This window comes from Sinocyclocheilus anshuiensis, unplaced genomic scaffold (assembly GCF_001515605.1).
Source record: "Sinocyclocheilus anshuiensis isolate Anshui unplaced genomic scaffold, SAMN03320099.WGS_v1.1 scaffold1299, whole genome shotgun sequence".
Taxonomy (NCBI): Eukaryota; Metazoa; Chordata; class Actinopteri; order Cypriniformes; family Cyprinidae; genus Sinocyclocheilus; species Sinocyclocheilus anshuiensis.
This window is the reverse complement of record NW_015538011.1, coordinates 645,755-659,678: the sequence shown is the minus strand read 5'-3', so window position 1 is coordinate 659,678 and position 13,924 is coordinate 645,755. Positions and strand designations below refer to the sequence as shown.

The window sequence follows — 13,924 nt, the reverse complement described above, 5'->3', positions numbered from 1 at the left end:
CTGGTGCAAATTTGGTTTCAAATCAGCAAATTGGAGGGAGTCAGAGTCTGCTATTATTTCTGGTTTGAATGTGTTTGTTTTCTTGTTTTTACTCTTACGTGTTCCTGAGATAACTGAATCTGAAGATTAATCTCGCACGTAATGCTCGATGAAAATTTAACCGCATGTTGCAAGCTAAAAAAAAAAATCTGTGCAAGAGTCAAAGCCTACAAATATTCCCCAGATTAAGGAGTCAAATCACAGACTGCCTGAAAAGCTCTGGGGCTGAATTCAGAACACCACACTTATCGTGTAAGGCTATAATCTGGTTTATACTCGCATACTTAAATCAACCTCTAATCCTTGTAACCTCCAGTCTGATTTGCTGAACCAAGACAAGTCACTCTCACCAGACTCACCAATTTATGATCTCCATTGAGAGCATAGAAATACCAGTCTGGTTCATCACACATGAATGAATCTGCTTCTTGCGTTTTAAGACTGTTACATCACTTCTGAGCTTTATTAGGCGATGTACATGTAGAGATGGTGTGCATAATACAATTAATATGCGGGGTCTGCTTATGATTGAGTTTTGATGGAGAGTAATAGTAAGTCAGAAAATTCTTCAGACGGTAAAACTAAAGACCCTGTTAAGCCAAACAGATCCTACTCATGTGAACCAATATCTACTAATGCGGAAAATAAGCTTATGTGTGTAAGAAGCAGTGTTAGTGAGAGTGTCCTTTCACGTCTAGAGGCAAAAATAATTGCTGTGTTATGAAAACATGTTGGAGTTATGATTTTGGTGTGATTGTCAATAGCCAGGAGTTTTCACTTTTAACACCAAAGACCCCAAAATATGATAATAAATTGTAAAATATCCTGAAACATAATATCAGCTATATATTTTAATAATGATTTGTGAAAAACATATTTATATATATATTTACCTATTTTTATATTAATATTATTAATATAGGCCAAAGCAAATTATTAAAGTATTATATGGAAAATACTTAATAAAGCATGTTGACAGTCTATTTTTTTCTATCTGCATTTTTAACGTTCTATGTATCGACCTTTAAAATCCAAACCAGATCTTTTTTTTTCTTACTGTTTAAAGCCGTGACTGTCAATAGAATAAAGTAATTGTGATTAATCTTTTTTTTTTTCTGACTAGCCTTAAAAAAGCAAAAATAAGCAGTAATAATAAACAATGTTTTAAAAATCATTAAGTTTGTGCTAAATAGATGACAATGCATCGATAACCTAAAACGTTGGCCAGCTTAAAAGATCATTTATGTACAGACTGAAGCAGATTCCCATGTCTGTGGTCAACTAAACATTTGACGCAAACTGCTGATTTATTGATAGCTGCTGGCAGGAATAGACAGTGCTATGTTTGGCTGAGCATTGTGACATGGTTAAGGTAAACGAATATGACATTATGGCACCAAACACATGATTCAGTGTAGTAAGAGAATAAGTTCAAATGCAAATACAAAAAAATGCTACTCAACACAATTGTAATTTTGAAGTTCTGCCATTTTTTTTTTTAGCAATAAATAAATACATTTCCTGTTAGACAACTTTGTCCTAAGGCCATCATGTGGTACATTCAGGATATTACAGACAATCTACAACCACCATTTACTTGTTTTCTTTTTATTTGTCAAAATAGCATTTGTACCAAGATGTTAAATGGCTCTTAAGGCATCTGCATGAACGAGGATCCATGCAGAGGTTATGAAAATCATTTAGGTTACAAATTTGGCTCTTTACGTATTTCATATTTCAAAACTGTGTCAAATAATGCCACTTTTTTAACATAAATCTTATAGCAATATGACAATACGATCATTAAATCTATTCACACAGAGCAACACAAACACAAAAACACCAACTAAGGATTAAGATAGTGACTAACCCGTCTCATGAATCACAATGTAAACAAAATCCCTTTAAGGGTCCAATGTAATGACGTTAAAGAATTCAAAACATCTAGGGAATGCGAGGCCCACGGTTTAAAAAAAAACAATTGTTCAGTGACACTCATGCCTTCTAGACAGACGACTAAACCGGGATCCTGTGAAGACATGGTGAGTGGGATTCATTTACAAAAATCAATCAGTCATGCCTGTCTGTGGAGAGTTAAATTAGGTCCTTGAAACCTGTTGAGGACCAGCAGGACATACAGTGGAGGGCTTAAAAGGAGAACAGGGACAACAGGAAGAAATGTAGTGCATGTTCCCCTTTAGCGTCCGCACCAGCAGATGCTTTATTCGGTCACCAGGACCCGAAAGGTGACTCGACCAAGAAACTTGTCGCGCTCGTCGTTGTTCTTGAGGTTGGAGCCCTCTATCTTGCACTCTACAATCAGCTCAGAGTTGTAGTCTTCCTTCTTAAGCAACAGCTTAACAGCAACCAGAGGCTGAACATAGCCCTCCTATAGATGACCAGAGACAGAAAAACTGAGGTAATAATGTGCATATCACTATATACACTTAAATTAAGATCTAATACTATATTGTCATACTATATAGTATCTTCCATTGGATCCTCTTTGACTGCAGAAGATTTGATGATAAATGATGAAATATTTATTTCAAACAGTTTTTTTTTTTTTTGCTTCACAAGACATTAATTGATGGACTGTGTCATGTGGATTATTGTGATGTTTTTATCAGTTGTTTGTGCTCTCATTTTCACAAGCAACCATTCACTACAGAGGATCTATGGTGAGAAAGTAATGTAATGCTAAATTCATCCAAATCTGTTCCGATAAAGAAACAAACTCATCTACATCAGTTATAGCCTGAGTGCAGGCCCGTATAACCAGCTATGAGGCCACCGAGGTCTGGAACTCTGTGAATTTTTCATGTTCAAAAATAAAATTTGTTCTTTGAATGACTAATTTGCTGTTAAACTCCTCATATGAATGCCAGCATGACATGTATAATACAGTTTAGACGGTTTGCAAGAATGTTTAGCGTCCCTGGTATGAAAATGATCGCTGCGAGACGCTGGCGGAGTGAATAATGCTTGAGAGAGTTGTGTGAGTGAGCGCGCGGGCGCATCCTTCGTCACCAGTGCACATGCTCACTCACTCACACTCATACACCCACACGGTGATGCGCAATAAGGTTGATGCAAGCCTTGGGTTTCAGGGAAGTGTTACATGGCTGAGCCTCATCTTCTCTGGAGGTGACTTTGCAGAGCCACAAATTCAGCCATTGAGGCCCGCTGTCAAGGGAAAATCAAGAAACATTTGGAACTCCCTACGCCCCTTTCTCCTTTTTACTCCAGGAAATCCCACTTAAGAGAAACCACCGTAAAAGACTCAATTTACTCTTAAAGGTCAAATATCCAGTCACCACTGAGGAGGCTAATTAAGTGGCCTTCAAAGCTCTCCGAGTCCATCTGAATAGATAATATAACTGATTTGGTACGGGAGCTCCTTTGCACATGAAAAAAAAAAAGACTGCTAGTTTGCATGCTGCTGACATTAAGTGTTCTCAATGGAATGAATCTTATGTCAAGCAAACATAATTTTCATACTGTCTACCATTAGAGCTTTCTATCAGAAACAAATCTAAGAAATTGTATTTAAAAAGGCAGAATTAGTTATTTACTGGCATGGATTTAGAGCTGCCTACACATACTGTACAACAAAGATAAAAAAGGAACAATTAGGAAGGTCCTTAGAGCAATTTTAATCTGAAGAACCATTGATCCACAATATAAATCCATGCAGGCCTGCCATCTCTTCACACACTCTGAGTAGGGGTAAAAATACTACCCATAATTTTAAGTAGTTAAACTAGATTCAAACCAAAAACCTGTTCCAGGCTGGCAAAACATATATAAATATAACTTAAATTAACTCAAATGGAACCCTTGGAATCTTCTTGGAATAATTTTTGAAGTGGCTCATTTCTGAATGAACCAGTTCACTAAAATGAATCAAATAAATATAAACAAATATGACAGGGCAATAGATTTTCCGTGAGCATTTGAACACTTGTCTTAATTGTCTAGAATTTTGTTACATTTAAAAACTAGCATTTTGTAAATACTTTTACCACTGTTATTTCAGTATTATTTGAATACTATTACAGCTATTTAGTAATATTTTGGAATTAGCTTTTATTTTGATATTTTCCGTTTTCGTTTTAAATTTAGTTAAAGTTTTAGTTAATTTTGTTATGCGCTTTGGCTATTTCTTTTAGTTTTTGTTTTTTATACATCCAATACTATCTACATAATATCTAAATGTTTATATTCAGCTTTATATATTTTTTTATTTCAGTTTTAGTAGCCTAATTTCAGTAACTTAACTTAAAAATTTTATTTCAAGTAGCTGCCAACCAGGCCCGTAACCAGCTATGAGACCACCGAGGTCCGGACCTCGGTACATTTTTCATGTTCAAAAATAAAATTTGTTCTTTGAATGACTAATTTGCTGTTAAACTCCTCATATGAATGCCAGCATGACATGTATAATACAGTTTAGACGGTTTGCAAGAATGTTTAGCGTCCCTGGTATGAAAATGATCGCTGCGAGACGCTGGCGGAGTGAATAATGCTTGAGAGAGTTGTGTGAGTGAGCGCGCGGGCGCATCCTTCGTGTTATTATACGCATTTTTGGACTTGTATTTTTCACTTAATTTAACACTTTAGAAAGTTTAGAAAGTTAACACTTTAGAAAGTTTATAAAGCAGGAAGTTGCAGTTTAGAGTCAGCGATATCTTTATCTTATCTTATTTCCAAAAGATTGGAAATAATTTCGGTTTATTTTTAGTTTTTTGTTTGTTTTAGTATCAATATCTGGCAACACTGCATCGCCGGCACTTAAACTGAAAGCAATCAAAAAAAGCCCATGCAGGTTGTTGCTGACAGGATACGACATTCGGTAAGGGAAACGCAAAAATTATCATGATATTATCTGTCATAAACGTTATCAACGCTGTTATCAGTGCTAAAAACAGTAGCATTTAACAATAGTACACAGCTCTGTTGAACAAGTAGTTTACAAAATGAAATGAAATACGCAAAAACTAGCCATGAAGAAGTCTATGCCATGTCATTCAGTATAGTTACATTTTCACAAATCATGCTATAAACTTTCATAAGAGCACTAGACAAAGTTATCGTAGTTATGTATTGTTGCAATAAACAGATCAAATTATCCACCCTTAAATATAGTAAAGTATTAACAAATTTTGATGCAATAAATAGAGTATGATTTAAAAATAATCATCCCTCCAAAACAGAGAAAACATCTTTCACAAACATCTACATGTCTGTCTCCTTTAAAGTGTTTATAGTGTATATAATGAGTTGTATTTGTAGGGGTTATTATAATAACCTCACTAATTTTCAAATCCTGGGTACGGCCATGCCTGAGTGAGTAAAATTTCAGCAAATTTTCATCTTTTTGGTGAACTATTCCTTTAAGCTTGCGCTGAGCTCTATACTTACATGTGCTTTTTTCCCATAGTAAGGAAAGTACATCCTATCGATAGTTCCCTCATGGGGAAAATACTGCATCTGGAGAGGTTTCTCACTCTGAAGAGAAAGCAGACAACTGAAGACAACAGGCTGTGACTGAGTGAGAGTGGATGATGCTGTTTCATGTAGTTCTAACAATTAATATAAATCATCCATGACACATACAGTAGCTGCAGTGTAAAAATAAATTTGGATGCAGTGCATAATGTATCCCAGCAGGCGACAGAAAAAGCAGACTGCTGCTTTGGAGAAAACATGCGCTAGAAGTCATGCTGCTGCTTTGCCATGCTAAATTAATTACTATTTGTTCATTAGCCATCTTTCTTGATCAAAAGTAGCGACTCGTTAAGAAATTATTCGGATGGTAACCACTGTGAGAATGGACAACTGGTTCTGATTAGGGATGCATGAGATTTCAGTACCATATCAGTCAATATTACAGATGTTTTATGTTTATTTGTATTGATTGTGGTTGGATATTTAATTGTGCAGCTCTCTTTCTCTACGTTTACACTTTGCTGCCATCTAATGCTCACTTGAAGTTAATCGATAAAACACTAATAATTTAATAACACTGTAATGTCATCTTGAGCAAATCTGTAAATGACTATCCATTTTTCACACTGTACATAATAATGTTGCCTAAATTCATGTGTATATGTAGTTTATTTCATTTAGATTATATTAAATATATATATCGGGGTGCATCCCTAATTCTGACAAGAAATTCTGAAAAATACTTGTATGTTGTGGCTTGCAGAAAATTTGAGGTAAGGAATGATAAAGCATATAAGAGACATGCTCAATCACACTAGTAGCAAACGAGAGACTGGGATAATGAGAGAGACCAGACATACAGTGATCTTACCCATCACTTTACAAAGGAGTTCAACTGGCAGCATGCAATTGAGACATGAGAGGTAAAGAAATAAGGGAGGGAGAAAAGAAAAAAAAAACACTCTTGTACGTGAGAGAGGATGGACTAACATTTAGAAATCCAAGCAGGAAACACAACAACATATAAATCAAACCTTAAAGCTGAAATCCATAAGAAAATTGCAGAAACACTGGCAACTACAAACACCAACAGGTTCTGCTCCAACAGTGGCTGTACTGCAGAGCAATGAAACACCCCAAAAAGGTGAGGGCTGTGTTTAATCAACCAATCAGACCGTTGATTTGCTAGCATCTTACACTTTGATTGGCCATGTGACTTAATTATATCTTTACATGAGCCCTCAGAGAGCAAACCAAAAGTGATAATGGCCAAAACAATAATGATAAAGTGGTTAAGTAGATGGGAATTGTTGGAGAATACTAAGCAGGAAGGTCATTTGCAGACCAAGCATGGATCTTAATTGTGATTACTCTGAGAAACAGCCAGCATGAGATCTTAATCTCTTAAAGCTGTGTGCTTTTTAGTTCCATTTTCTAAATTTCTCTTACAAATTGCAGCTTTAAACCACAAATTCAAACATGTAAATTATTTATGATCGTAAATAGTCTACAGTATCTTAATAACAAAACTGTAAATCATTCTTTAATTGTAACCCAACTTAAACAGGTCTACAATTGTTACCTGTGATGTGCAGTTGATGTATGGATCTCCAGCTGGCTTAAGACCAATGATCTGAGGGTTAAGAATATCACAATATCAGCCTGATTCACCCTCAGTCAGTCAGTAAGTCGATATGAATACCCAGACATTTTTACTCTTGAAGAAAATAGTTTGATAATGCATAATTCATTTAGAAATACATGCTGTGTATTCACAAAAATACAGTAAAACAGTAATATTGTGAAATATTACAATTAACTATTTTGTATTTTAATATATTTTAAAATGCAATTTAGTCCTGTGGTGGCAAAGTTGCATTTTCAGCAGCCATTAATCCAGTCTTTAGTGTCACATGATCCTTCAGAAATCATTCTAATATGCTGATTTGGTGCTCAAGAAACACTTATTATTATTATCAATGATGAAAAACAGTTGTGCTGCCTAATATTTTTGTGGAAATCATGATACAAATTTTCAGGTTTCTTTAATGAATAGAAACTTTAAAAGAACAGCATTTATTTGAAATAGAAACACATTTGTAACATAAATGTCTTTATTGTCACTTCTGATTAGGGTTGCAAAAAGGTGGAAAATTTCCAGTAAATTTCGGAAAAATTCCAGAAATTTTGGAAACTTTCCAGTTTTTTTTAAATATTCCAGGGATTTTTGGAAAGTTTCCGGAAATTTACTGGAAATTTTCCACCCCTTTGCAACCCTACTTCTGATCAATTTAATGCATCCTTGCTCGATAAAAAAATTAATGTATTTAAAAAATCATACTGACCCCATACTTTTGAACAGTAGTGTATGTAAAGTTACTCACCCTATTCATCTTGACAATAACGCACGGCTGTCCTTTAGCATAGCCATAGGTGGTGTCCTCCATCCCGGAGCAACGTTGGAGTAAACTCCTCCTGAACTGGCACACCTTCTTCTGAGGTTCCTCATCCTGCTCAGAGTACTGACCCGCCATACACAAGTCATTTTTGGCTTGTTCTGAGTCATTATACTCTGGAAATAGAAAATAGAGAAACTATAAATATACAAGTACTATGCAACCAGATGAGAAAGTATTTAAAAAATGAGAGTGAGGCAAAGTTTAGAGCACTTACGATGCAGAAACGATTCTAGATGCTGGACATACTGGCCATATTGAAGAGGTTCTGATCTGTTAAAAACTATATTCAAAGAGTTTGGCCTGATAGCCAACCCTGCGAAAAAGAAAAAAGTTAGTTATATATATTTTTTTTAAATAACTCATAACTGAGAAGTATGTACAACAGAAAATAGACCTTGTAATTTACACTCTTTAATTAATAATTACGGTCAATGTTTGCAAAACTGAAAAACTCACCTGGTGATGCAACCCGATCTCGATACTGTGGTGTGTCGTCATTCAGCGTCTGAAGCATCACCCATATAGTGAAGACAAACATGGCAACCAAGAAGCCATAGAAGACCAAGTAAAAGAGGAGGATGAGACCTGAAACACAGTACCTTTGAAAATTATTTGTTGCTAGGCAGAACTAAATTAATTAGGCCCTAAAAAGCATAATATTTAAATCCTTCCAACCAAAGAACAACATTTTGCTGGGATCTCATATAGAGCTCATTTTAATCTGACACAGTGTGCATTACTATCTTATTCAGTTTCAGTCTGATTGGTCAATCACAGATTTTTTTTTATTCAATTAAAACTACACTATGCAGCCTTTTAATAATAATAATAATAACAACAACAACAACAGGGGCGTCATGCACTCATTATTTTTGAGGGGGGTCGTCATGTGACACGCAGCAGCCACAACCGCACTTATGTCTTATTTATTTTTTCCTTTTTATTCGAAACATCCCCAAACGCATTAACTATATCATGAAATATCTTGATTCTCACCTTTATAGATTATGTTGATCTATAGTGGGCGATGGTCAAAGTAACCTAATAATGTAATCTATTAACTATGCATAAAAACCTGTCTGTTTACTTAATTAACAGATATGGGTGTCATGCCATACCATATTTTTAATACGACTGAGTTTATATTTAATGTGAATAAAATCATTGCAAGTTAGGCTACTAATACTAACATCTTCATTGTACAGAAAGAGAGCAAAGAATATTTACATTATCAAAGAACATTTTCACTGACAGTCTAGTTCAAGCACTCTCAAAAACTCCCATTAAAATCACTGAAGCTGTTTACACTATGAAATTAATATCTTACAGATTCATACACACATTTGCACTTTGTTGTTTCTGACGAGAGAATTCGCCAGAAAGAGGTATTCACTATTCAGTCAGCGAGCGAGTGAAGAAAACACTAGCATTTTAGCGATGACTCATCTGAACACCTCTGATTGGCCATTACACTCATAAGCTCAACAGCATCGTGTGTGATTGGCTATAATGCGCAGTGCTGTATAGTATCAGCGCCAGCCAGCGAACGCAGATTAGAATTTAGCAGCTGATGACATGACGCACTGAACGTTCTAATCACGCCGGTGTGATTGTATTAAATATAGAAAACATTAATCGGCTATTTTTGTCTTTTTGGAAGCTGCATTCAAAATCCACTTGGCTCAAAAATCTAAGTGGGCATGACGCCTCTGTGCATACCCATACACACACATTAATGATTTAGGGCAAGGATTACCAAACTTTTTTGTCAGAGCTAAAATATTTACTTATATCCCCTGAGATTTTAAATTAATATTTCAATAATTCAACAACACATTCGCATGTTCACAGTTCTCTGTCAGTTCACGGTCACATGACATGCAGGTAAACAAATAAAATATTTCATTTTTTAGTAAGTGTTTTGTTTTATTTTAAAATTGCAATTCTACATTTTATTAATTCAATGAATTATTAGCTTTTCATCACAGACCTTCAGCAGTTCCTTCACAAGCTATTTTTTGTCTTTTGGAAGCTGCATTCAAAATCCACTTGGCTCAAAAATCTGAGGGGGCACGTCATATTCGTTCCCAGAGCAAAGTAGCAGCTCCAGCAACTGGCGCGCGTGTGGAGTGAGTAAACTGACAATGCATCATTCTAAACGATAAACCTCCAGGGTGTCAACGGTTGTAAAAAACAAAGAACCTGTTATTTGTGTGACCTGTATCCATGTGTACACCGGAGCCTCGAACCACATTCATCTGCACAGGAGAGCCGAACCGAAGCACAACCAAAACAATCTTTTTCTGCAAAACGCATGCACTTTTTTTAACCGCTAGAGGGCCAAAAGGTATATTGTAAAGCTTCAATTCAGTGATTTAAAGGGGTCATATGATGCGATTCCGATTATCTGATAAATATAGGTCTTATCTTTATTCTTATTACTATTTACTGTAATTACCCAATAAAGTTGGAGATCTACAGTTTGTTCCTTACAAATGCATATGATTGCAGTTGGCTAGAGTCACTGAATCTGACAAGTAAAAATTCATATAACGTTAGCGATCAAAATGTTACCACTCTTTCATAATAACTGACTATAAATGTTTCATAAAGTGACTTGTTTAATAAAGTGTGATGTTGAGCTCCTCTTCTTTCTATTTTATAAAGCATATTGATCAGCTGACATAGTCCTATATAGTCCACAGTATGGTGTGACAGATCAAAATTATAGGCTATACCAAAATGTTACCCCTTTTTATTTTTATGAAGTTTATAAGTCTATGTTCTTTAAACTCATTCAAGTGGTGTAAAGATGTCTTGTTGTCTTTTGAGTAACAGTCACCAATTATTAGACATTACAGAAACCATAATCAGAAAAAAGAAAGGAAAACCTATAGCTAATTTCTGTGATGCTTTTTTTTTTAGGTTATCATTCAGAAGGTTTGTTATTGCACCACTAACACTGCTGAAATTTCACCACAGTCAACTTAGCTGTACAGGTCATTTCAACTTAAATTACATTAGACTTAAAAACACGAGTTGAACCTAACTTATTTTTAAAAAATTACGAATCGCTTAACTTATTTTGAAATAAGTTAAAGTACAAAACACAGTTCTGCTTCTCTTGATGCCACATAATACCTTCCCATATTAACATATTATTTATTTTTTTAATGAAGTGCAGACTCTGAAATGAATAACAAAAAGCTATAAAAACAAGTATAGTTCTTATTGCTTTTTATAATTGATTAAACCAATTAACTATAGGTAGCCTATATATCAAACAACTTTTGTTTAAATTAGAAAAATAAGAGGGCTGACACATCACATAAGTCACTTTATTAAGCATTATAGTAACATGCATTAAATAAAGAGGGGTAACATTTCAGTAGCTTTAAATTTAACCTGTCAGATCCTACTGTAGCTATCTACATATCAATATCTAATCAATATGCTTTATTTATGTTAAATAGAAAGAAGAGGAGGTCACACATCACGAGTCACTTTATGAAACATTTTTAGTCAGTTATTATGAAATAAAAAGTGGTAACATTTTGATCGATAACGTTATATGAATTTTTACTTGTCAGATTCAGTGACCCTAGCCAACTGCAATCATATGCATTTGTAAGGAACAAACTGTAGATCTCCAACTTTATTTGGGTAATTACAGTAAATAGTAATAAGAATAAAGATAAGACCTATATTTATCAGATAATCGGAATATGTTTTACATAAGCGCTAAAACATCATAAGGAAACCATTCTTAGTAGGCTAATACATTAGCAGACAACAGCAGCATTAATGTTTCAATTCTTTTCCATATAAGAATTTAGATGCTGGTGACAATATCGGGCTTGTTTTCTTTAGTCTTAAGTCATGAAACATGTTTTACAGCACCGCTCGTCTCTCTGACGCTGATCATTCGGCTTCAGCGTCCGATCTCCCGCAGAACATTTGCAGGACAGCGACCCCTGCTCACAGTTTTCGATAGCTCACCGATTTCGGCACAACACCGGCGCTCAGCGACCGCGACCGATGTTACCGACCGCTGCCGCTCAGGTCTTTCTTCAAAACGAACAAAAAATGGGTTTCTAGACAATCGAGGTCGTTATTTTGACCGTGTGAAAACGATTAATTCTGCAGGTCTTTAATCTTTAGGCTAGTTTTTACTGCCAAGACAGTCCGATGAATTAACTGGGCATAATGGGCTTTAGGATAAATAAGGAAGGACAAGAGCAGGTTAATGACACTAGCCTTTCTCTCACGTTATGCAGTAAGCACAGCCTTTCTCACAATAGGCCTATTGTTGTTTTTAAGGACAATATTATGAAATATGTGCACAAACGTTTTCGGTAGCTAAATAATGTAAACAAAGCCTTGTTTTGATAAATAAACCGTTACGTAGATTGAAAATCACGCTACCAGTCTGGAATAAAAAGATTTTTTGTCACTTAGCCAGTGTCTAAAGATGTTACAGAAGCTCCTTTTCACACCACAGTGAATTTTCACGCCACACCGGGAAAAAAAAAACTCACGCGATACCGAATCAGCACACACGCAATATGGAGTCATTTCGTTGCATTTTAAAACCTAAAAAAAGAACACCTTAAAATTAACGACATTAAAGGACTGCTTCCGGCTTCTAATTTTAGCAAAATCCTCATATTGATTTCCTTTTCCTCATCATTTTACACGAGAATGTGTGCTAAAACCTGGAGATGTTGAGCAACATATTTATCACTGTAGATCATTCAAAACACACAGACAAGAGAGGACACTATTGCCACTGATGTCATCAGTGAAAGAGTTGATGACATCAAGGTGTCGGAATGGGTCTTCATTGATGACTCTAGGGGGGTCTTCATGTTTTAGATGCTTGTGGCAGACTGCAACAAAATCCGCCTTATATGGTTATTTCTGTAAGCTGCACATTTTATCACTTGCTATAATGATGTGAATAGGATGCCGTTCATATAGGGTTTGTGTCAACTCACCCCAATTGCTAGCAGTCCGTCCAAAGAATTCTCCAGTTCTTGGATTGTAGATCACGTCTTTCCAGCTGCCCTCGGGCTCGTTGCCCTCCGCTGGTTTTTCGCTCTTTTTAGACATGCTGGAATTTAGGCGCAACTGATGAGAAAGAGACTGCGAGTGTGATGTGACCTGGTCCGATGATACTGAACTCAGTGGGCTGATGCCCTAATGAAAGAGCGAAAAACCTCTGGCGTCTCCAAATATACTGCAACGCACCTGATTCCAAACTAGTCCTACAAATCGACAGCAGCACGTTATATTGTGGGGGAGGGAACGAAGGGGCAGCGGTTTTGCGCATGCGTAAATTGTGCGAAATTGTTACAAATTGATTGTGAAATTTATAACGGAGAATCTTGGTGTTCGTCGGATCCATTCCTGTAAAGATTCAACAGAAACGTGTCAATTGCATGTATGAAAGTGTCAGGAACGGTTGTATGTATTATTTGTGTAATTTTAGCGACTAAACTTAACTTAGAAGCAGTGAAAACAGCAGAGATACGGACTCTCGCTTGACATCTGGGCCAAATACTACATTTGACATCTGGCCCATGTCTTGTGTGCCGTCTTAAACCCGGTACCATCTCTGCCAAACCCGGGCCATGTTTGGCCCACATGCTGTATGCCAGTGCTGGATGAATGCCAGCTGTGCCAGATGCATGCCAAATCTGGGCCAAATTTGTTTGCTGACTGGGACCAAGTGGTTACATATGCTGGTATTACCAGGGTGCATGTAAAAAAATAAACTAATAATAGTAACAACAGTAATATTAATGATTATTATTATTTAAATGTTACCTTTTGTGTTGATATGTTGTCATTTAATTGAACTTACAATTGTTATGTGTTTCGTTTTTAAATTTCAGATAACGTTGGCACCAAATCAATTTTTTCATGGTTATGAAACATACACTCATTCTGAGATTCTGTAAAGAAGAAATTCA

The 13,924-nt window shown here is 35.8% G+C and overlaps 1 protein-coding gene across 1 annotated transcript; it reads right to left on the bottom strand.

Moving 5' to 3' along the window:
- Positions 1 to 1,808: 1,808 nt before the first annotated feature.
- LOC107677716 (sodium/potassium-transporting ATPase subunit beta-3-like) lies at positions 1,809 to 13,255 on the bottom strand. The gene is made up of 7 exons (XM_016472739.1): positions 12,947 to 13,255; positions 8,406 to 8,534; positions 8,164 to 8,262; positions 7,875 to 8,062; positions 7,073 to 7,123; positions 5,464 to 5,550; positions 1,809 to 2,428 (listed from the first exon to the last, which is right to left on the bottom strand). Exons 1-7 carry the CDS (start codon positions 13,059 to 13,061, stop codon positions 2,261 to 2,263), a joined length of 837 nt encoding a protein of 278 aa, XP_016328225.1. The 5' UTR covers positions 13,062 to 13,255; the 3' UTR covers positions 1,809 to 2,260.
- Between the last annotated feature and the right edge of the window lie 669 nt (positions 13,256 to 13,924).

Excerpts from the sequence above, each read along its gene's own strand:
- LOC107677716 (XM_016472739.1), bottom strand. The coding sequence starts at position 13,061 with ATGTCTAAAAAGAGCGAAAAACCAGCGGAGGGCAACGAGCCCGAGGGC. Across the intron at positions 5,551-7,072 it reads ACATCAACTGCACATCACAG|AGTGAGAAACCTCTCCAGAT; the intron begins GTAACAATTGTA and ends CTTTCTCTTCAG. Across the intron at positions 2,429-5,463 it reads ACTATGGGAAAAAAGCACAT|GAGGGCTATGTTCAGCCTCT; the intron begins GTAAGTATAGAG and ends GGTCATCTATAG.